The 25,262-nt window shown below is 38.5% G+C and overlaps 1 protein-coding gene across 8 annotated transcripts in view; it reads right to left on the reverse strand.

The window, feature by feature from the left end:
• Positions 1–25,262, reverse strand: part of QTMAN (queuosine-tRNA mannosyltransferase) — a 349,427-nt gene that overhangs the window by 169,105 nt on the left and 155,060 nt on the right. For all 8 annotated transcript variants that reach the window (XM_075933321.1, XM_075933319.1, XM_075933320.1 and 5 more), the window contains 2 exons: positions 22,247–22,414; positions 17,867–18,040 (listed from right to left, as the gene is read on the reverse strand). In XM_075933321.1, the coding sequence (XP_075789436.1) occupies positions 17,867–18,040; positions 22,247–22,414 (342 nt within the window). The remainder of the gene's footprint in view (positions 1–17,866; positions 18,041–22,246; positions 22,415–25,262) is intronic.

Consider the following 25,262-nt stretch of genomic DNA (forward strand, 5'->3'; position numbering starts at 1 on the left):
GGCCAAATTTAGGCTGCTAGGAAAGAGATTGAAATCCAGGACCTCTATGGTAGTATTCTCTGAAATGCTTCCAGTTCCATGCACAGGGCCAGGTAGGCAGGCAGAACTTCAGAGTCTCAATGCATAGATGAGACAATGCTGTAAGAGAGGAGGGCTTTAGAGTTATTAGGAACTAGGGACAATTTTGGAAAAGGGGGGAGCCTATATAGAAAGGATGGGCTCCTCCTCAACCAAAATTGAACCAGATTGCTAGCATTTAGCATTAAAAACGTCACAGAGAAGTTTTTAAATTAAGGGCTTGGGGAAAGCTAGTGGGTGTGCAGAAGGATGTGGATCGGACAGAGACGTCTCTTAGTAGAGGGTCTACTAAAATAGAGATTATCTGTGGTCTAGTAAAGAGGGGAGGATGGAAGATGATAAAGTATGGGTAAGATCAGATGACAGACAATTAAATGGAAAAGAGTCTAACATGAGGAAATGGCAGACAGATAAACAGTGACAAATTTTTAAAGTGCTCCAGAATGGCCATACTGGGTCAGACCAAAGGTTCATCCAGCCCAGTATCCTGTCTGCCAACAATGGCCAATGCCAAGTGCTCCAGAGGGAATGAACCGAACAGGTAATGATCAAGCGATCGTTAGGGTTAGGGTAGAAGTTAAATCCTAGTGAGGAAAACAGAAAGGAATATAAACTCTGTTAAATTAAGTGTAAAAATATAATAAGAAAAGCCAAAAAGTTTGAAGAACAGGTACCAAAAAACTCAAAAAGTAATAGCAAAATGTTTTTTAAGTACATCAGAAGCAGGAAGCCTGTTAAACAACCAGTGGGACCCCTAAACAATCAAGATGCAAAAGGAGCACTCAAAGACGATAAGGTCATTGTAGAGAAACTAAACATATTGTTTGCTTCAGTCTTCAGGGCCGAGGATGTTAGGGAGATCCCCAAATCTGAGCCATTCTTTTTAGGTGACAAATCTGAGGAATTGTCCCAGATTGAGGTTTCACTAGAGGAGGTGTTGGAACAAATGGATAAACTTTACAGTAACAAGTCACCAGGACCAGATAGTATTCACCCAAGAGTTCTGAAAGAACTCAAATGTGAAATGGAGGAACTATTAACTTGTTTGTAACTTAGCCTTTAAATCAGCTTCTGTACCAAATGACTGGAACATAGCTAATGTAATGCCAATACTTAAAAAGGCCTCTAGAGGTGATCCTGGCAACTACAGACCGGTAAGTCTAACGTAAGTACTGGGCAAATTAGTTGAAACTATACTAAAGAATAAAATTGTCAGATACAGATTAACATAATTTGTTGGGGAAAGTCAACATGGTTTCTGTAAAGCGAAATCATGACTTCCTAATCTACTAGAGTTCTTTGAGGGGGTAAAACAAACATGTGGGCAAGGGGGATCCAGTGTACATAGATTTCCAGAAAGCCTGATAAGAAGGAAAGTCCTTTCATGGTTTTACGACTGGTTAAAAGACAGGAAACAAAGGTAGGAATAAATGGTAAGTTTTTAGATGGAGAGGGGTAACTAGTGGTGTCCCCTTAGGGTCTGTGCTAGGACCAATCCTATTCAACTTATTTCTAAATGATCTACAGAAAGGGGTAAAGAGTGAGGTGGCAAATTTTTCAGATGATACTAAACTGCTCATGACAGTTATGACCAAAGCAGACTGTGAAGAGCTTCAAAAAGATCTCACCAAACTAAGTTATTAGACAACAAAATGGCAAATGAAACTTAATGTTGATAATTGTAAAGTAATGCACATTGGAAAAAAGAATCCCATCTACAGTAAAACTCCGATGGTCCGGCATCTGACAGTCCGGCACTCCTGATGGTCTGGCACCATCAGGAACCCGGAAGTGCTCCGGGCAGCTGGACCATTGGAGCTGCTCTGCCCCCACCTTCCCCAATTCAGCCGCTGCTAAAACTGACCAGCAGTGAATCCGGGAAGCAGGGGGCAGAACAGCTGGAGTGCTGCCGGGTAAGTCTAGTAGCGCTGCCCCTCGGGGCTGCGGGACCAACCCGGCAGCACCCCAGCTGTCCCGGATTCAGCCGCTGCTGAAATTGACCAGCGTCTGACTCCAGAAAGCCAGAGGCAGAGCTGCTCTGCCCCAGCTTCCTGAAATCAGCCGCTGGTCAGTTTCAGCAGCAGCTGACTTGGGTACACCTGGGACAGAGCAGCTGGGGTGCTGCTGGGTTGGTCCCCGCAGCGCCGAGGTTTCGCGCTATCAGACCAACCCAGCAGCGCCCCAGCTGCTCTGTCCCAGGCGTCCCGATTCAGCCGCTGCTGAAACTGACCAGGGCTGACTCCAGGAAGCCCGGGGCAGAGCAGCTCTGCCTCTGGCTTTCTGGAGTCAGCCACTGATCAGTTTCTGCAGCGGCTGACTTGGGGACACCTGGGGCAGAGAAGCTGGGGTGCTGCCGGGTTGGTCCAGTAGCGCCGAGGAGTGGCACAGCGGGACCAACCCATCAGCACCCGAACTGCTCTGCCCCAGGCATCCCCAAAGCAGCTGGGATGCTGACGGGTTGGTCTCGCGGCGCCAAGGGTTGGCGCTACTGGACCAACCCAGCAGCACTCCAGCTGCTCTGCTGCAGGCGTCCCTGATTCAGCCGCTGCTGAAACTGACCAACAGCGGCTGAATCAGGGACTCCTGGGGCAGAACCGGACTATCAGAAGGGAGGGCTATGAGGGGGTCTGGGGTAGCATCCCCCCACCCCACCACAGACCCCTCATAGCCCCCCCTTCTGATAGTCCGGCACCCCCTGGGTCCTAAAGGTGCCGGATTATCGGAAGTTTACTGTATATATACAGCACGATGGGGACTAATTTAGCTACAACTACTTGAGAGAGAGATCTTGGAGTCATTGTGGATAGTTCTCTGAAAACATCCACTCAGTGTGCAGCGACAGTCAAAAAGCAAACAGAATGTTAGGAATCATTAAAAAGGGGGTAGAAAATAAGACTGAGAATATCTTAGGGTATGTCTACACTACCACCCTAGTTCGAACTAGGGTGGTAATGTAGGCAACCGGAGTTGCAAATGAAGCCCGGGAGTTGAATTTCCCGGGCTTCATTTGCATAAAGCCGGGCGCCGCCATTTTTAAATGTCCGCTAGTGAGGACTCCGTGCCGCGCGGCTACACGCGGCACGGACTAGGTAGTTCGGACTAGGCTTCCTAGTCCGAACTACCGTTACTCCTCGTGTTCACTCCCTCTGGGGCATCTGGCATTGGCCACTGTAGGCAGACAGGATACTGCCATAGATGGGCTTTTGGTCTGACCCAGTATGGCCATTCTTATGTTCTTACGCATGAATCACCCTCTACTGGACTACTGTCTCCATGGTGGAATGTAGCAATTTCTTAACAGTACCCAGCCTAACTACTCAACAGTTTAGGATAACAAGCAAATACTATCCCCAGATGAAACTGCAGGGGATTTCTAATAATGTTGAAATTTGACCAGGACACCAGAATCTGCATCATTGTGTAATCTGCATCACTGGACATGAAGAGCAGTAAGAGCAGATGTGACAAATGCCTTTCAGGGATTGTTTAGCTAATACTTAGCCTGCCATGAGTGCATGGGACCTGGACTAGATGAACTCTCAAGTTCCCTTCCAGGTCTTCAATTCTAATCAGCATAATCTCTTGCAAAAGAGCTCTGAAATCCTTAACAAAAATTGGTAGTTAGGACCTTGGTTTTATTCCTCAATCAAAATACACGGTTAACATTAAGAAAAACAGAAATACTAATCAGACAAATACAATAATATGTCACGAGACACCGTGGCTACATCTACATTACAAGGTTTTTGCACAAAAACCAGCTGTTTTACGCAAAAACCTGGGGAGCGTCCACACCTCAAATGAGGTCTTGCTCAATTAAATGGGCAGTTAAATGGCAGAACCGAGGGCTTTTTCTGCTGTAGGTAAACCTCCTTTTCTGAGACATGTCTGCTTTTAGAACTACAGCTATTGCACAAAAAGACCAGTGTGGACGCTCCAGAGGGGTTTCTTGCACAAGAAACCCCTATGGAAAATAGCACAGGTGTTCTTATGGCCATCTGTGAATGGCCATCAGAGCTTTCTTGCGCAAAAGCATCCAGCAATGTGGACACTCTCCTGTGCAAAAGCACATCGCTTCTGTGATGTGTTTGAAGTGTGGACGTGCTCTTGCGCAAGACATTTTTGCGCAAAACTCTAGCGCAAAAGGCTTCTTGTGCAAGAAGCCTGTAGTGTAAATCAAAGGCATCTGAATGTGAATATTTAGAGGATGATCCAGAATGCACTTTTAGTTTGTAAAAAATGTAACTTGCACATCAGTAAGCACACTATTGAGATTAAACAAAAAATCATCATATATATAGTAGCCCAATGTCTGTGAATCTGTAACGCATTGTTGCCTCGCGCCTTGGTGCTCGACTGAGTTCTGCACCGCTCAGCCGGGCCACCGCGGGGAGCAAGTGGCACAAGCGGCCATTTGGACCCCATGCAGCACCCCATGCTGCATGGGGACCGTGAAGCCCAAACGGCCGCTTGCTCCCCTACAGCAGCCTGGCCAAGCAGTGCAGAACTCAGCTGAGCACCACGGCAGGAGGGGAAGGGGGCAGGGTGGTGACGTACATAGCCGGGGGGCGGGGCCCGGCCGTATATATCACCGCCCTGCCCCCTTTTGCCTCCTGCCGTGGCACTTGGCTGAGCTCTGTGCTGCTCAGCTGGGCTGCCGCGGGGGAGCCCAAGCAGATGCTTGCTCCACTTGCTCCCCCACAGCGGCCCGGCTGAGCGGTGCAGAACTCAGTCGAGCGCCACAGTGGGAGGGGAAGGGGGCAGGGCGGTGATGTACACGGTCCCGCCCCCTGGCCATGAACGTCACTAGGGTAGGGTAAAAAAAAAAACAGACACCCTTGATCAGGGCCCAGGGGGGGAGGGAGAGGAGCTGGGCTGGCTGGGAAGATGGGCGTGGGGGTGGGGGCGGGAAGCAGAGCTGGGAGGGATCAGAGACAGCATAGCTGGCCAGGGGAGAATGGGGGAGGGGCAGCCAGCGGGAAGCAAAACTGGTCGGCGATGGGGGTCGGAGGCTGTGGGGCTGGCCAGGGGAAATAGGGAGGAAGAACTGGCTGGCAGGGGGCAGGGAGAGGGAATCGGCTGGCAGGGAGCTGGATTCACCTGGGCACATGCATCCCAGATGGAGACAGAGGAGAGCAGAGAGAGAGTGAGAGGCAGGAGGGGGAGAAGAGAAAGGGAGAGTGAAAGGCAGGAGGGGAAGAAGAGAAAGAAAGAGACGGAGAGAGAGGCAGAAGGTGGAAGAGAGCCTGGGGGGGGAGCCAGTAGGAGGAGGAGGAGAGAGAGAGAGAGTCGGAGCGAGAGACTGGAGGGCTCAGGAGGGAAGACTGATGTGGAGGAGAGACCTGAAAATCCCATCTTATGACGGGCTAATTGGCTAGTTAAATAATAGTAATAGATGATGAAGGATGGTTTTTGCAGCTCTGCCATTTAGAAATGTCCAGGGTGAGATTCTCATTTACTTAACAAATCTGGAGTAATAATTTGAGTTCATAAAGTCAATGATTTCTTTTCAAACTCTCTATTTACTCTGGTTTAGTTATCTCTGTTTCTCTCTGCTATGGGGCCCCATTTTCCTCTCTCAGTTAGACAAGATTACGTATACTTTTCATGCTACTTTTGCTTCATTGCAATAATATCGACACATTATTGCTTTTTGATAGCTGTCCCTGAGTCATCCATCTCTCTATGTGTTTATACGGCCTATATCACTATAGTACATGAGATGAGTATTCTTTCTCTATTTCCTGCACAGCCATCAAGCACGTAGTTTAATTGTTTAGATGAGGAAGAAGGGAGTGAAGTGTCAAATTCCCTCTCTATTTGAAGACTTAAAGGGGCAGAATAACAAAGTGAACTTGAACCTCAAAAGATACTCAGTGTACAGGTTAAATATGTCATTTTCACACTACACATCCTTGTCATTCCCTTTTCAAGATGTCCTCCAAGTTAACAGCTGTCTTAGAAAACACCACATTTATTGAGAAAAATCCATTCATTTTCTTTATATAGTACATCTTTTAAAAGGAAGTCATAACTAATGGATTACAACATGTTTCTACCTTTTCAATCTGAATTTCATATGAGTAAAATAAACCACAAATGAAAGTGCTTGTAGCAGACATGTTGAACCTTTCTTCTTCTATTAGCATATCAGTCTGCAATCATAACGAGATCAATAGCAAAGATATCTGCTTAAAAGAGCACCATGCTTTCTTTTGTCAGAAATTCATTACTTTTTATTAGGGTCATTGCTTGAAAACTTCAAAACACCATATGGACCTAATTGTGGTTTATTTTGGCAAAAAGGAAGACACTGTAGAACAATTGAGGCATTACATTCTACAATTCCATTACTTTCATCCCTCTCAGTTTTATTACTGTGTCATTAAAGGCAACTTGAGTGAGCGAAGAATTATAGTGTCATGTGTACGGGCTAGTAGATTAATAACAAAACACACTCAAGTTTAAAGGTATCTAACAGCTGTTTTCATTATTTTGTGTAAATACGCTTGAAGCATATCTATCTGATTAGTGGATAGAGTGCTCTTCTCTGTCACATGCCATGGGCACTGCTATGTGCAAGTAATCAAAGTGCTCAGAAAATGAGTTTACATTGTTCACTGCTGAAATACACAAATGTCAGAAAGTGACTGCGCATCAAAGCTTAGGCAAATCATCTGCTGCAAACAAACAGATTCCAATGCACATTTCAGCTTTAAACATTCCAGTGCAGCACAATGACTGAACAGGACTTATTGCTAGCCAAAATGAAGTGATGCTCACAGAATAATAAGTTGCTAGCATACATATGAACAAATGACTTCAAGACTGTATACTTTTAAAAATATCTCAGCTACTTTGAAAACCTAACATTATTATTTGATGCCACAAATATACAGTAAATTTTATGATATTTCCATTGGATATATTGCTGGGGGAGAGGAGGTGGAAGGAAGGAGATTATCCCACCTGATTATTTTTGTGACCTTGTTGCCATAAATTCTGGTTCCTATTATACAGTCCATCCTCTGATTGTCAGACAATTGACAACATACAAGAGCATAATTTTGGCATCTAAACAGGGACAAAACCTTCCTTCCTCTTCTTCACAGATAAAGTTGAATTAGTCCAGAGTGGTAATTTAAATGCAGACAGCTGATAAACTAAATGAACTCAAAGAAACAAGGTATTTGTGACACACTTTGCTGAAGGGCAGATGGCTGCAACATTTGAACCAAATCACAGGTAAAAAGTCCCTGTGACTCAGCTATATCAGCAATTCCCTCCACAAAGGGATAAGATACACAAATTCATCAAGAGAGTAAGGTTAAAAGAAACCTTCGGGCTCCAACAGGGACTGCTATCCAAGAGCAATACTTTAGCTAGCAATAGTAAACAGGGGTAGGGGCAGAAGGAATCTTCAATAAACCATGTCTCAAGAAATTGTTCAAAGCAGTGCTCATAGAAAAACCAAATATTCACTTTGCTCATAGAAAACCAAATATTCACCCTGTTCTCGGCGGCCCAGCTTGACTATGAGCACTAGCTGCTCCAGCAGCAGCCCCTGGCGGCCACCCCTGTCCACCATGGACAAGGGCTGCTGGACTTGGCATGATCTGGAACCAAGCAGTCCCGGCTCGCACTGGTCCAGGACATTGCACCTCTGCATTTTAAATGTAGTAAGAGCCCAGTGGGTCTTACTATTATTTAAAATGCACAGCAACAGTGCGGGTGGCTCCCAGAGCCAGCATGAGCCAGAACTGCTCAGTCTCAGCTCAAGCTGTCTCTGGAGTTACCCCCACTGCAGCTTTGCAGAACAGTCTTTATAGATTACACGATTAACAAGATAACCCCAATTTAACATCCTTAACCCCCACCCCACATCTTCTGGCCCATATGCCCACAGGAATTAAACCGGAAGAGACCCATTATGTTTAGCTACTAGAGCTACCACCTTCCATAGTTGTAAATAAAACAATCTAAACGTTTGAAGAGGAACATCTGTGTGAACTCAGCATCAGATTAGACTACAAATAGGAATGGTGAGTCTACCTAGTGAAAACATATAATTCTTTACAGAGAATACATGAACTTGATTTATAGTCTCTTGTGGAAAAGTAACAGACCTTTGTCAAATCCATCTTGTGGAAGCTTGATAATAGAGCCCATTGACCTGGGTCAGAGCCAGAAGTACAACACACCTTATATCCTTTAGTATATGACAAAGGTCTTCTTTCTGCTGAATGACAGCAAAGTTGAAAGAACCTTGTCTGAAAGGCCAAAATCCTGGTATACCACTTGCACGCAAGCTAAGCCTTGACAGGTGGTAGGTGAGAAAGATAGAAAGACCACAGGTTCTACTATCAATTGTTACCCACCATAATCCCTTTAACTAGTTAGAAAGTATTCAAAGCAGCTACAATATGTTTTCTTTGGCTCTGCTCATGATCCATAAGATCATACTGATGGGAGAAGACAGGCAGAGTACTGTGAAGATAAAGTAAGTTTGTTTTCCAAATGTCCAGAGTTGAAAACACTACTAGACTAGAGAGTGAAACCTTCTTATCAGAAAATAGATACAGTTCTTTCTTCAGTATCTATTCTCTAAGGCTATGTCTAGACTGCAAGCCTCTTTCGAAAGTCTGGATGCTCTCTTTCGAAGAAGCCCTATTTACATTCAAGAACGCCTTCTTTCGAAAGAAGCACTTTCGAAAGAAGGCGTTCTTCCTCGAGAAATGAGGTTTACCGCCATTGAAAGAAAAGCCGCGTTCTTTCGATTTAATTTCGAAAGAACGCGGCTGCAGTCTAGACGAAGGTGAAGTTTTTTCAGAAAAAGGCTACTTTTCCCGAAAAAAACCCTGAGTCTGGACACAGCCTCAAGGAAATAACAGTTCACTGAATAAATATATTGCCCTATTCAACTTTCCTGGCTGGTCTCTGAACCAAATATCAGTACTCAAAATGCAAATATTGAAGACAACTATGTAAGACTCTCAATAATGCAATCTGAACTACCTTGCTGCTCACGAGAGCGCATCAGCTCAAAAGATCCTCCATTCTGAAGAAGACAACACAAGATGAAGTACGAGGCTCTTTTGATAGAAAGAAAATTGTGGGGATGAGTGGCCACTGGACTTGGCTAAGGCCTTCACAGATCCTGAATTACCCTCCATACCACTTGGTGCTCATAGATATGAAAACTGTGATATTCTCATTGCTATTCTTATATGTATTTTTCCAGCGCTGAAGCTTATTTCTTGAATAGTTTCATGTTATCTTTCTATTGCTTATGCTGGATTGCTGCATCTCTGTATAAGAACTTTTGGTACATTAATGCTGGGAATTTCATCTTTTGAAATGTATTCCATTTGAATTATTTAAACTGGAAAAGAAGAGAATTACTTCTTTTGGAAGTCACAACAGGGTAGGGGAAATGTGCAAAGTATAAAATATTCAATAACCCTAGCTGTGAATGCAAAACCAAAATTAACCCCCCAAACCGGGCAAGATTTTGCTTGTGTAGCAAAAGGTGATAACTATAATTTTGCCAAAGCCAAATTCACTTCACCTCATCCCATACCTTAAGTTTGAAAAACTGAACAACAGTTCCTTCGAGCTATTTCTTTTTGTTCTATATAATGGTAATCGTCACATAGATGGGTAGGAGTGCCTCATGTTTTCTCTGGATTCCCAAAATTTATTTTAGACATTATATAAATAGTCTATAACTTCAATTAATTTAATTATCTGAAACTTCTGCAGAACATCTGTGCTGCTGCTTCTATCTAATATTTCATTATTAAACTTTCATATGCTAATCATCTGTGTATGCAGTGAATAAACTACACAGGTCACATCCAATAACATTTCAGTTATATATTTTAAAAAATCAGTAGGAACCCTAAGTGCAAATCAGGCAGAGAGATCTGTCAAACTGCAACTGGTACCACCAAAGTTTCTAATCATTATTTTATTAAACTTTTTGCTCATTTGAAACCCAAAAGTGCAGTGCATATATCAGACTCAATATTCTCTTGGTTATTGTGATACATTTAACAATAATGAGATGGCTGGGGACCAGGCTAGGAGGTCTATCTAATTTGTTTCCTGATGGTGCTTCAATCCTCTTCTCTTGACAGAATGTGGTTTTTATCATTCATTGGATGCATGCCACATTTGTTTCTGAGTGCTCTTAAGGTATCCCCACATTGCTACACTTCCTTAAGTGAGTTTGCAAGCCACCTCATTCCCACATTGTTTTCATTTAATGTAGCTTCTCAAGCTTTGGTTCTCATTCACAGGACAGCATCTCCAAATGCTTGACACTCCTTCCCCCTTTTCAACTCCATTAGTTATCATTACAGCTTCTTCATGTCTCATTTTTATTTTTCCCTTACATAGCCAAAAAGGATGTGTGTAGTGTCTAAACAACAAGGATCTCTCACTCTCTACTCCATTCACACTCTCAACTCAGAAAACAACCAAAAGATGGCTATTTTCCTCTCTGAATTTCATGATCATGAATTAAACAAGAAAGGAAGCTTTTTGCATTCCTCAAATTCTGCAATTGAAAATATTCATCACTAAAAAATACTGACTGGAAAAAAATTGAAAAACAAAATTTTCTGAAATTTCAACTGAGTTCTCAGCACAGTGGTCTGGCTAATGCACTAATTGACTGCATAACTTTATTCCCAGCCTTTACTTCTATCTAATATCATCATCCATCTTCCCAGGGTACTCATGGTATAGGGTGCTGAACTCTCTCAAACTTCACAGGATCCTACCCATAGTAAACCTGCTCCATTCTGTCAAGAAGATGGGACAATTTTTTCTTAAAGCCCCCCTGCAACAATTTTAAACCAATTAAATTCCACTGAGCCTAATTACAACCTCATTCCCAACAAGGGTGATATTAACCAAATTCCAAACTCAAAAGAAGAAAAACATTCTTTTGTTAAAGATCTCAAGGACAGGAGGAAAAAGCAAATTGCATAGTTAAAACAGGAAACTACAGTACTGAAATCCCAGATAGAGGCTTAAATTTAGAATGCTCATACAATACTGTCCACAATGAAATCTCTGGTAAGGTGATATGGACTCTGAGTTGCAAATGTGTCTCTGAAACAAGGCACACAGAAGCTGAGTCAGTCACAAACAAACAAAACCCTTCCACAAAACACACACACACACACACACACACACACACACACACACACACACACACACACACAGGCCAGGTCTACATTAAACCAGGAAGGTCATCTTAAGGTACACAATTCCAGCTACGTAAAATACGTAGCTGGAGTCAGTTTACCTTTAACCGATCTTAGTGCCATCCCCACTGCAGGAAGCCAATGGGAGCTATCCTAGACTTGCTAAATCGAACACCAAAATATTGATAGCTGGCATGGCGAGTGAAAAAGTGCCCTTAGTGTTTAAATCAGTATCTTAACTTCACATCGTAGTAACCCATAGTATAGGGACATTTGCAACTAAAGAGTGAACTAGATTAGATGGGAGTGATTACAGGCCTGGTGCCACAGGTTTTGCCCTTTGTGGCTTCTCACATCCCAGACTTGGAATGCATAAGCTGTAATACTGAGAAAGGTAAGAAACCAACAGAGCCCCATAGTAATAAGTGGGTTTGAATCATCTGTTATTAGAACTTCTTGCCAACAGGCTCATTCCCTATTAAATTACCACTTGTCAATGTTTAAAATACTGATTGATAAATGACTGTGCCAAAACTGATAACATGACAGCTTTAATTTTGTAATATTCTTGGTTACTACATTCTGCTACTTCAGTATACAGATAGAGTGAGTACATGTTTTTTCAACTACTTTTGTGAAAGATAATTTAATCTAATAAAAAACTAACAGGTAGTGTATAATGATTAGCCCTGATATACCTTACATGCTAGTCCTCTTGCCAAAATAAACCTACTAGTGATGTAGTGATATGGGTAGATCCAAGTTTCACATTTCATCAAATGCTAGTAATCTGTTTTATCAATGTAAACTGCATTTTAATGAAAAATTCTTTTCTTCAGTATACTTCACTTTTAATGCCCTAGAGTATAATAATGCATTCATGCTGTAGAACAAGAACGTTTTACAAGACCTTAACTCTCTAGAGAAATTTCTCTGTAAATACAAAATGCAGGTTTTACGGGAATGTGTTGTGTGCAACATGAGTAGTACCTAACATAATTTAAAAAATTAGGTTCCACAAAGAATTCAATGTAAGTATTCTTCCGAGTTATTGTAAGATTAAATTATTACTATATTATTTAACTGAGAAATTCTGTAACAGGTTAAAAATAGTCATTAAACTTCATTTTTGTCTCTGAACAGCTAAAATGAAATCAACTTTTCAATGGACAGGTGAAACTATTGAGATGGCCTTCCATTGTGAGGGAGCTGTTCATACTGAACTCACTGCCAGACGATTCTTACCCCCAGGAGATCTCTGGAGAAGAAGCTAGTATACCATCTTCCATCCTTGTACCTGACACAAGAAGAATGTTTAAAAGAAAGGGGGAAAAACAACATGCCTAGATGTGCGAATTCCACCTGTACTTCTGACTCTTTCCTCCTAACAGTTGGCATAAGACAGAGTGGTCCAATGCTATTCTGACTTGCACCAGCAACCCGTCACACAATGGCTTGAGAACTGCAAGAGTTCATAGTTGAGCTTTATGCCTATTTCTAGCTCCCTTACAACCTGTGCCACATGTATTTCTAATCTGACCCATTATTTTTATTGTGTAATAGCGGGTTTTTTTGTAACACAGTAGATGTAAACTTTAAATGTCAAAATTACCTAGCACATGGGATGGGGATGGAGGTAGTCAGGGAGCCAGCTATGACAGCCTTGGCTCCAGCTGCAGCCCCAATATAAGACAGAGCAGTCCAACAGTTTCTCTATCTTATGTTAACTCACTACACACACTCCAGTGGGAATGGGTTCTATACTCAGCTCTTGTAAAAGTCTAACCACTTGTGCCTATGAGTCTTCTGTTTGTTGACAGTTTTATATTTTCAGCACATCAAATTTAAAGTGTGCATAGTACAAGATGCTACCAAAGTTGACTTTAAAAAAAAAGATGTTTTCTTTTACTATAATCTTAGTCTTTTCATATCTTCTCTTTTTATCTGTTATTACATCTGTCCTTTATATTGTAATCTCTAAAAACATACAACACATATAATTTAAAAAATGTTTGTTAAACCTTATCTATAGCTCTATTGCTATAATTATATATCTTCTATGGCTCTGCATAATGAAGATTTACTACAGCTAGGACAGTATTAATAGCAACTGACATTTATATAGCACATTTCATCTAAATTAATACCAAAGTGTCTCCCATTCAGGAACTGACCTAGTCTGACCCTGCTTTGCTTTTGAGCCGAAGGTGCTCTGTATGCAGATGGACCATAGAAATCAAAATGTTGACAAGCAGTACAAAGTATCAGCAATGAACAAACATAACTGTTTTAGTTATTCTTACTTGAATTTGAAGGTCCATGGACAAAAATTTCATTAGAAGGGAATTTTTGTTTTGTGCCCCCTCCTCATTTTTAAAAATGAAAAAAGCAAATATACAAATTTGATACTATATATTCGGTTACAACACAATTGAGATTCTGAGTTAAACAAAAAGACATTATATAGTAATTCTGAGTTACACTGTATTTAACTCACTGTGTTGTACAGAAATATGGCAGCACATATGGCATGTAAAATCACCTACTGTTCTGCATCCCTTGTAATACCTACGTACCATGGAGTGACAGTCTTAACTCAGAATTTTATTTCTTTTGTAATTTTATAATTATGATAAGATAGTTATTTTTACATATATCCTATATCAGACTGTAAAACTATACAAATTGAAAATTAAGTGATACAGTATTATTACATCAGGGCTAGCTCTGACACTGCAGAATAGAAAAACAATGAATAGTCTTGCAGCACCTTAGAGACTAACAAAACATGTAGATGGTATCATGAACTTTCGTGGGCACAACCCACTTCTTCAAATGAATGAAGTTATTAAAGATCCAGTTTCTAAATAAATACAGATGGGGGTGGGGTGAGGGAAAAAGGAAAAAGGATGGAGTCAGTCAATTTCCAGTTCTACTAGTGAACAGTGACTCCTTCCTCCTCTTACCAGTTTCTGACAAGGGCTACTGCCTGATCATTTTCAAAGGGGAAACTGACCAGCTTATTTTTGGCTCAGGGCCTCATAAGTCTGTCTTCATTCCCTTTTTCTGGGACCACAGATAGAAGAGATCCCTGTTCAGTACGTCAGAATAGGTATCTAACCTTTTTTGTGTCCCTAAGCTCAGGAAAGGAGAGATAGGGATTTTTTCCCCATGAGGAAGATAAGTGAGGGAAACTGTCCCTCCTCCTCCCCCTTAGGAGCAGAGGACAGAAAGAGCTTAAGTAATGCAGAGAGAATAGAGCCCATAGGAGAGGGTCTGGTGAACTGAGGATAAAGGAGGGAAATTGGCTAAAAAAAGACGTCATGTGACTTTATATCTTACTCTGCAGAGACTTGTAAAAACCTAAATTCATCCCTGATCCTATCAATAATTAGCAAAGATGTGCACTTATACCAAATATCTAAAAAATAAAAATCAAATACATCTTAAAGATGTTGTGCTTGTTGACAAAGCAGTTCTTAAATACACTATAAGGTCATATGCAACATTATTTTAAACATATATTATGCATATATAAGATGGAGGATTTCAAATCATTCAAGGTTTGTTTCTGCATCAAAGTGTTTTCTGTTGCATTTTCTGTTGCAGCAAAACACATCAATCAGTTTTTACTATACCTTCATTACGTCTAAATGTGTCTATTTGCAGTAGCAGTGTCTCTCTTTTAGGGTACATGCACATCTTTAGTTAATAATCATCTAAATACATGATGGGATTTACTCAAGTGAAAGTTCATATTCTAGAGTCTCATGGCTCTGGTTTAGGGTTAAATATTGTTTATTAATGCATTTATCATACAATCACAATATTCCCTTAAAATAATGAATCCTTTACAAATCAATCATATTTCTAACAAGACTTCTTTGTTTTTGGAACATCTCTGCAACACATTCAAATAAAAAAAATAATCTCTCTCTTTCTATCTCTCTCTCTCATAGACATACACGCACACAAAAGTTGCAGTAACACATAAAAATCACCTTGGTAATTTTGCCTTCAGAATTTCAAGATATTTTTCTAACATCTTGGCAAAATTATTCATTTTAGAAAAGACTGCAGGCATTCAAATGATTGTCAGTCATGCAAATAATCACTTACTTACACTGTATGAGTTTGGTCTGGATAAAGCAAATTACCATTTGAAAATAACTCAAAAAGCACTCTGGGCTAAGATCTTGCTTTTTAGCTTGGCCACAATATTTTTTACCCTTTTTCTCTTCAATTTCCATTCATCTAGATTTCACTGTAAATACAGTCTACATTAATTAACTGTATTCAGTTGCCACAGATGCATTTAACATTATTTAAAACATAATATTGTAAAGAATGTATACTTGATGTTGATAAAGCACAAAACACCAGTAACTTTATTCAAAGTTATGGAAAAGTTTTTTGTTTTTTTAACCAATGCTCCTGTCTTTTGTGATGATATTGGTTGCCCAGAGAGCATAACAATTTCTCATTTCCATATACAGCACTTAAATGAATATTTATCTATTTATCGGTGTGTCTGTCTATTTATCGGCAGGTCTTACTAATACAAAATAACAGTGTTTTTTTTTTAAAATGTATCAACAAACCATGAGTTGTGCATGATAATATTCATTCAGATACTGCTGAAAATATGGCATTTAGTTTCAATTTCAGATGCAACATCTGTAATATAAGAAAGCTGTCATTCCTTAGAAAGTCAAAGCTTAATAAAAATTTAAATTATTAATTAAAAATAGCATACCTTAAAAGTTAATGTACTCTGTGACAATATACATATTAGGCATGCATACCCAAGTCAGGAACTCATAGTGTGTTTTTCAAAAGCACTTAAAGACTTTAGAATCAGTAGTCTCATTGAAAATGCGTAATTTGTAAGGGCATATTTACACTAGGAAATTATTTGTAAATAACTTATTTTGAAATACTAACTCCTGAAATAACTGTTTTGAAATAGCATGTCCACACTACAGGGAAGCCTCAAAATTAGTTTATGGCTTCCTTAATGTGGATGTACTACCTCAGCATAGAGCCCCAGGAAGCACTGAGGAGTAATTACTCTGAATGACTCTAAAGAGTAGTTATTTCAACATAGCAGCTGTGGAGTGTCCACACTACCGCTATCTCAAAATAATGATTTTGAAATAAGCGTTATTCCTCGTGGAAAGCAAGATGTATTATTTCAAAATAACCAGCGACTTATTTCAAAATAACGGGCTTAGTAGTGTGGGTGTTCCACTTGTTATTTAGAAATAAGGGGAAGTATTTCAAAATAACTCCCTAAAGTAGACCAGGGCTAAAGATGCTAACTCTGAATTGAACTCCAGAAAATCAGGCCACAGGGATGTAAGTGCCTAAAGATGAGTGCAAAAACTTAACTTTAGACATCCATATTTACAGATACTTTAGAGTCCTGCTATCTTTTCTAAGCCATAAAATAGATCTATACATTTCAACAATATTTGCTAACCTAAATAACTCCCTTACAGAAACTTTCCACAAATAGGAAAATCCTTTGAAATTATTTGCAATGTACTAGCTGGTCAATATTGAAGATTTAAGGTGTGAGTATTTAAACAGAATGAAACTTGCAATAAAATCAAACCCCAGACTTCTGCATAGTCATTTGAGTTTTATTACTAGGTTTTCCATCCTTATCAGCAAAAATACAGCATTGTTTATGATATTGTAGGAGCACAGTACAGTTTCGTTAACTGATTATTTCTAGTAAGTGTAAGCCTCACTGAAGTAAAGCTCCTGTTGAGTAGGAGAGTGTCTTATGATAGAAAAAAAGAACAAATTTGTCAGGTTTAAACAGACTTGAAAAGAATCTACAGAATGTTCCCTTTGAGCCACATAACACAACCCTTTGCTAATTTCAAGATGGGCTCTCCAGTAAGTGTAATAAAAAATGTCCTTTGTACTAACTGAAGTAAAGAGCAACTATTACTACAGCTAATTCCAAAATCACGTAGGTCTGTTCTACATTGCTGAAATTCTTTTCATCTAACTGTAAGCAACAAAACACAGGGCGGGAGGGGGGAGGGAATATCATTACAGCATACTTAAGAAAATACAGCTTCTCATACAGAGACTCATCTCCGTTATTGTTCTCTGGATTTTTTTTTTTTTGCATCTTTTTCATACAAACACTTATATAGGGTTTGAAAAAAGATAGTAGATGGTTTTTCCAATAAAATGAACCTAATAAATTGTCAGTGGTGAAGTATCTAGTAAAAAGTCTTCTAACTTTGCCACACAAAAAAAAGTAGTTTGTACTTAACATCAAACTATCCTATGATATGTACTGAATATTGAACTGCTTGTCAAACCGCCTATTGATTTAACTGGGGCAGGATTAGGTCCTAATGTACTTACCGTTAGGTTATTGAAATACTTTTGTAAATGAATGAGTTATGCAGCACAGTGACATATAACCAAATTTCCTAATGAACAATGCTTGAATTAATCAGTTAAAATTTAGCAGCCAGGACTATCAGTTTAGATACATTTGAAACAAAAAATGACATAATATGGAAAATGGAGTCAAATGTACTGACCTGTTCACATCAGGAAACCTGATTGGAAAATAAAGAACTTGGCACTTTGGTCTGATTATTTTCTCCAGATCCTTTGGCCTGTGGTCAGGAATCAGCTTCAGAAATTTTCCAATAGATGTAAGAAATGACTCCATATTAAAAGCAGAGTTGAATACCACAATATCAGCAACCAAACTGTAAAATACAGCTAGAATTAATGCAATGTTCTTTAAGAAAAATCAGAACTACTTTAAACCAGACTAATGTCTGATAAATATTGTGACACTAACTGGCAAAGCACAAAATCCAAATTAAAGGTTGGGATTCCATTATATCAGATGAATAAGAGAAAGTGTCAGCATTAGTTTGTTTCTTGATTTCTGTCCATATGTTCCATCTTTTAAACATTATTTAACAATTGTTATTAAAGACATCTTTTAAAATGAATTATAAATGTTTATTATTATTGATTTAAGAGATCACAACCATTCTGATCTTTTGAGAAAACCTTTTTTTAATACGTGGTTCATATTTTATTCATTAGATTGCGAGAATACTTTTGCTCCTATTAGTATTCATCACTAAAAAACACATTAGATAAATTACAGTAGAACCCTCTAACAATTCTTTTTTGTCCCTGAATATTTAAGAGCCACCTAAAATTTTCTAAAGAAGTTAAACTGGGAAAAAGAGAAAACTGCTCAGTGATGAAAGATATAGTACCTACTGAAAGATATAACCTACTTTTAGTTAACTAAGCATTTCAATTAACTGGATCATCGATAAAAAATATATATAAGTATATAGTTTAAGCCATGGACAGACAGTTAGTTACCCTGATACTAAATATTTCATATCTTGAAAAGTTTTAAAAACAAGGTATAAAAAATTAGTAAAGGTCTAGAAAATATGACCTATAAGGTGGGTGCATAACTGGCTGTTTAACTGTTCTCAGAGAGTAGTTAGTAATGGTTCCAATCATGCTGGAAGTATATAACAAGCGGGGTTCTGCAAGGATCTGTTTTGGGACTGTTATCAGCAATTTACATATTGGCATAGCAAGTATGCTTATTAAGTTTGCCAGAGATACCATGCTGAGAAGAGTTGCAAATCCTCTGAAGAATAGGGTCATAATTCAAAATTATCTGAATATACTGGAAAAAAGGTCAGAGGTAAATATGATGAAATTTAATAAGGACAAATGTAAAGTACTCCACTTAGGAAGGAACAATCAGTTTCACACATACAGAATGGGAAGCAACTGTCTAGGAAGGAGTACTGCAGAAAGGTATGTAGTGGGTCATAGTGGACCACAAGCTAAATATGAGTCAACAGTGTGACACTGTGGCAAAAAAAGAAAAGAAAACATGATTCTGGGATGCATTAACAGGAGTATTGTGAGCAAGACATGAGAAGTCATTCTTTTGCTCTACTCTGCACTGATTAGGCCTCAGTTGGAGTGTTGTGTTCAGTTCTGGGTACTACATTTCAAGAAAGATGTGGACAAATTGGAGAAGGTCCAGAGAAGAACAACAAAAATTATTAAAGGCCTAGAAAACATGACCTATGAGGGAAGACTGAAAGAACTGGGCTTTGTTTAGTTTAGAAAATAGAAGACAGAGGGGACATGATAGTAGTTTTCAAGTATCTAAAAGAATGTTACAAGGAGGAGGGAGAAAAATTGTTCTCCTTGATAGGACAAGAAATAATAGGCTTAAATTGCAGAAAGAGAGGTTTAGGTTGGACATTAGGAAAAACATTCTAACTGTTAGGATGATTAAATACAGGAATAAACTGCCTAATGAGGTTGTGGAATCTCCATCACTAGAGCTATTTAAGAGCAGGTTGGACAGACATCTATCAGGGATGATCTCTAGACGGTGCTTGGTCCTACTGTGAAGGCAGGGGAGTGAACTTGATGACCTCTTGTGGTCCCGTCCAGTTCTAGTGTTTTATGATTCTATGAACAAGAAATATATCAAAAGTCATATCATAGATTTAAATTTACATATTTAAAAGTAATAATTAAGACACAATTTTGGTACACTAGCAGAAGACAGAATATACCAGAAAACATTTTACCCCTCATTATTACCTCTGAAAAATAGTAAAACCAATATTTTTGTAATTTGGTTAAATTAAATAGGTGTGTCTCCACTGAAGTTTTTAGTTTAAAGAATAGACAAAAATATCAAACAGTGAAAAAATCAATAAATTTATTCTGGAAGTTCTGACACAATCTTAACTGTATTGGCACAAATATAATATTATAATAAAGCTTAAAATGTTTTATGGCTAGTAGATTTTCTCAGTATGTCATACTGTAATATTGACCTATGGACCTTCAAATACATTGAGGAAATGTGTTCATAAGTCACTGGACTGATGAAAAGTATATCTGAAGTGAAAGCCTGTCATTCATCCTCTCAACTCACATTGCTGCTTGGCCAAGAAAGAAAATGGACAATGCTCACAAAAGCAATAGGAGTCAGCAGGAAAAGCAAGGAAATATCTGAGAAAAATATTCCTTTTCAACTAGACTACTCAAGTAGAACTTCTTAAAATCTCCCATTCCTCTCCACCTATGACTTTTCACCATGTTCTTCTAAAGTTAAAGCAACTAGTGAACCAGCAAAAAAGGAAAGCCTGCAAAACTTGTGTATCTGCTTTTTTCGTACATTAGAAATACTAGGTTTTATCTACTCTATTTTGTACTAGAGGTTTTAAGGGGCCGGCAAACTGGAGTGATCCTATCATCACAAGCAATTGAAACCTGAGCAACTAAGAAGGAAGGAATATTAGTCATACTATTTGAACTTTGTCATCACCTATTTAACAAACTCCTGACAAACGGTTTGGAGAAAAGAGAAAAGCTCTCTTTCGTAAAAATTAACACCACAAAAGAGAGTTAAGAAAGCTCTCCAGACCAGTTATCTTGTCCTCCAAGAAATCTTTAAACTTAAACAAAAGACAAGACTTAACATTCCTGATATTTCTATGGTTTAAAAAAACCAAAAAATTAAAAGCTTCAAGCCTTCTCTAGTAATATATAGAAACAAACAAACAAAACCCAAAACCCAACATTTTTTTCCTTTACAGGTGACTGCCAATAGACAGAAACAATACAGCTAAAATATAGACAGCTTATTATCTTTTGCCATTAAAAATGTCCATTTGCAGAGCCAAAAAAGTTAAAAATATGTATATTATGTGTGTACACATTAAAGTATGAAGTCAACTCTAAGCTAAAGAAAACATAGAAGAACTCATTTTAGAGGTCTTTTCCTAATTAAGAGAAAGGCCCTATAATAAAAAATTGTAAGATTGCAGCATTTAAAATACCAGTATTTAATCTAAATTTGTATAGATATTTCCTTCCTTAGCTTCACCATCCAGCACCATATATTTATATCATTAGATATGAACCATTCAAAATGGTTGCTACTGTTTTCAAAATACATTCCAAGTACAGTACAGCCATTTCACTACATTTTAACAGCATAGCTACTTAGTAACTAAAGCATCTTGCATATGCAATGACCTAAACAGATCTAGAAAATGCTTTCTATATATAAATATTATCATTTGGGAAATCTGAATATCAACTGGCTCATTTTACAGAGATGCAAATATTTTATATGTATTTAATAATATTCAATCCATTCAATAGGTCTCCTAATAACAAACAGGTGAGATAGATCAGCCAAATGAATTTATTTCAATTCAAACCAATTCAGCTTTGCACATTCACTTAGATTTGTACAGTGTCTATCACAAAGCTTTTCAGTGTGCTGTTAACTTCTTTCATTAACAAATTCAGGAAATGCCCTTATTTTAAATAGCAGCGAAGGACTACAATCTTTAAAATGTCCGAATATTTTATCACTTCACAGTTTCTGAATACCAAACGAAAGAAATGCAGGGATTTAACTGATATGTTTACTGCTCTTACTCCTTAAAGACTAACAAACAAAACTTCTACTTTTTGTTTTAATTTTTGTTTATTCCCCTGTAAACCTCTGTTTTAATCCAGTTGAATGCAATAAAAACTGTAACTTAGGAAACACTAGCTGATTAACTACTTTTCTGATAAGTATGCTTGATGTATAACATCTTGTTTTCTATGAATGGGTATGAATTGAAAATTAGCCCAATTTACAGATGTAGCATGGTAGTCCTTTAGCACACAGGTAGACTTGAATAGCTTGAGATAAGGCTACCTATGAAGAACTTCATTACTTGTTTCTGCCAAAGCACTTTTTACTTAACAACTCCTTGGGACTGACTGTGTTTATATTTGTAACACTGTTGTTGTTTAAGTAGCGCAGGACCCAGGTTTAAAAATGCTTCAAAGATGCTATTAAAAAAATCCCCACACACTGTAGTATGAGAAATACCTACCATGAAAGAATCTGGTTGTATCCATATTGGAAATCTCTTTCCTGGCATTTCTGTACAGGATATGCCAACTGGTTCTCATGGAAGTAAAGGACCTTTTTCAATTTGCCAAGGTCAGGCCGAAGGGCAATAAGTTCAGTCAGGTTAAGCACCGAGCTTGCAAAGAGGATCCTAAGAAACAAGGAAAGTAGTGTTTATTGTCTATGAGCATGCTCAAAAGGGTCACCCTTTACCCTTCCTCTCTGCTTTCCCCCCCACAAGAAATACATAACCCCTATAGGGACACATCAATAGCTAAGCCTTAATACCATGTAGCAGCATTCTAAGTTTTGATCTTTTAAAAAGCAGCTGCTAAGAACTCAACTAGAAAAGCATTGAATCTCATTGGTCTTCTCAGCTCAGTTACAGAGAGATGCAAAATAAAAAAGCTGGATGGATTTTATTGAAAAAGGCAAGAAAAGCTGTATCTGAAGGACAAATGGAACAAAGATAAGGCTGACTGGGGAATACTTTGCTTGCCAGTTTCATTACACTTTACTTCTTTATGCAACCAACTACTGAAATTCAATATATGAGCAGGAATAGCACATGTTCATATTATGACATAAGTATACTGCATAAATCAAAATGGTTTATATGGTGTGGTCTTTTTTTCTCATTCCATCTCTTTTCCCATTTTTACTAAGCATCCTACTTTTTTTAATCTTTTTTCTTTTCTGCTTCATAATATTGCCATAGTACAGTCACTATTTCATTGTCAATAAAATTGCCCATATTCTTCAAATTATATATTACTCAAGCACGTGAAAAATTAGTACACTAATTACTTGTCCTTGACATAACTTGATAATCAGAAAGTTAACTTCCCTAAATGGAGTAATGTGAAATCCTACTCCTACTGAAGTTAATGGCAAAATTCACTTTGACACAATGGGGACAGAATTTCACACATATTATACAAGCTGATATTTAATGTCTTCTGGTAACAGAATCTTGATATATATCACCATTCTATAGTGGACCACATATCTGTAGATATGTTTATGTATACTAAATTCCTCAGTACCAAAGCAATTATTTGACATTAGGTATTTTATCTCAAATAAAACATTAAGCTTTCATATACAATTATAGATACAGTATATTCTTCTTTAATTTGCCAGTCCATCCTTCATGATAATGATGTAAACACAATGTTTGGTTAACGAGCTTCTTTTCTGTAACCTTTGCCAATTCTCTCCCCCCCTCCCTTATTCTTTTAAAGTGGAACTAATGCTGAAGAAAAGAGTTAAATGGACATATTAGTAGAATGATGATCTTCTGCTTGCAGTGGTTAACTTTACAAATTTTCCAACTGCCTGAGGTAATTAAATGTATCATAGCATTCCTAAGATAGTCATCCTACTAATTGCAGGGGAATACTGGCAGAAGAGTGATAACATCTGCTTACAAAGTCAACGTAAAAAAATTGGCACATTTTATGGGCAACCTGAGAATCTATAGTATATAGGCTCCTTCACCCAACAGTACCAATATGACTTAATCCTGACATGGAAGAATCATCCCTAGGAGTAGGGGAGAATCTGCATGTCCATTAAATAACTGGACTTTTTAAAGAAATTGTCAAGTAGAGTGCCAAATAAGATAGGCTCTCCAAATCATTTGCTATAAGTCATCAAACACTTGTCACTGAGTCACAGTAGGCTCAGCTATATGAGTTTCCCAATAGAACATCAAATATATACCCCAAGCTAAAAAATAATATGATCTATAATTTGGCACTACAAGAAAAAAAACTTTCAAGGCTCATATTGCCATAGTGTGGGATAAAATCTTGTCACCTCTCTCCAACATTCAAAACAGAGTTTTGCCACACACATCAAGCAGAGCATTAAAAATTATGGCCCTCCTATCTCAATAAGAACTGGAAAGTTAAGTGTATAAGAAGTTCCAAATACAGACCTGTCTTCTCCCTCTTTACCCACATTGTTCTGTTATAAACATCAGTGATTCCAATAGTCACCACATAATAATAGCAATGATGCTGTGGATGAGGAATTTGCAGAAATGGCAATAAAAAACATATATCTTCTCTTTCTTGTGAATGACAGGCACTTTTCATTCTGTTTTCTGGACCAGACACTATTATCCACACTTCCGTTTCCTGAACAACAATGAGGTCAGAATCCTTCAGAACATCTCCGGAACCATTCTTGGCAAGTTTTCAAATAGTTCTGACTATTGAACTCCCAGCACTGAAACTGAACACTGACTAATAATGTCATCACCCAAACTGTATGGGAACTTTCAAAAGGCAAACTGTCTGGGATTCATTGTGTCAACTGAGGTCACCATTGATACTGTTATTCAAAAAAGGTTCAAAAAGAGCTGGATAAATTCATGGAGGTTAGGGTCCATCAATGGCTATTAGCCAGGATGGGAAGGAATCCCCTAGCCTCTGTTGTCTAGAAATGGATGACAGGAGATGGGTCACGTGATGATTACCTGGTGTGTTCCCTCTCTCTGGGGCATCTGGCATTGCCACTGTTGGCAGACAGGATACTGGGCTAGATGGACCTCTAGTCTGACCCAGTATGGCCATTCTTATGTCTTTATACTATGTATTCAACAGGAGCCTGAAAATTGATCATTTCACCCGCCCCATCAAAGAGCCACAAGAAAAAAACATCGTCCACAGAGATCAAAAAGAATATACCCCATGCTCACAACCATAAACATAATGTCTATTACAGGACTGCTAAATATCCAGTGGCCCAAACACTGTAACATTTAGAGTCACCAAATGTAATCCTCCATCAAAGATGGATCAAAAGTTGAATCTTTGCACTTTACTCATTGTAGTCATAAATCTTGGCTATTATTTTATCATGTTGGGATTGCAAACTCAGAGAAATTTAAAATTCTGAGGTCTTAGTTGATGCAAAGACAAGAATACTTCTTGTGAACTCAAAACACCAGAAGACAAGTCTACAGATAGCTCCAACAGCTCTTTATCCCC

The sequence above is a fragment of the Pelodiscus sinensis genome, chromosome 7, assembly GCF_049634645.1.
Source record: "Pelodiscus sinensis isolate JC-2024 chromosome 7, ASM4963464v1, whole genome shotgun sequence".
NCBI lineage: Eukaryota > Metazoa > Chordata > Testudines > Trionychidae > Pelodiscus > Pelodiscus sinensis.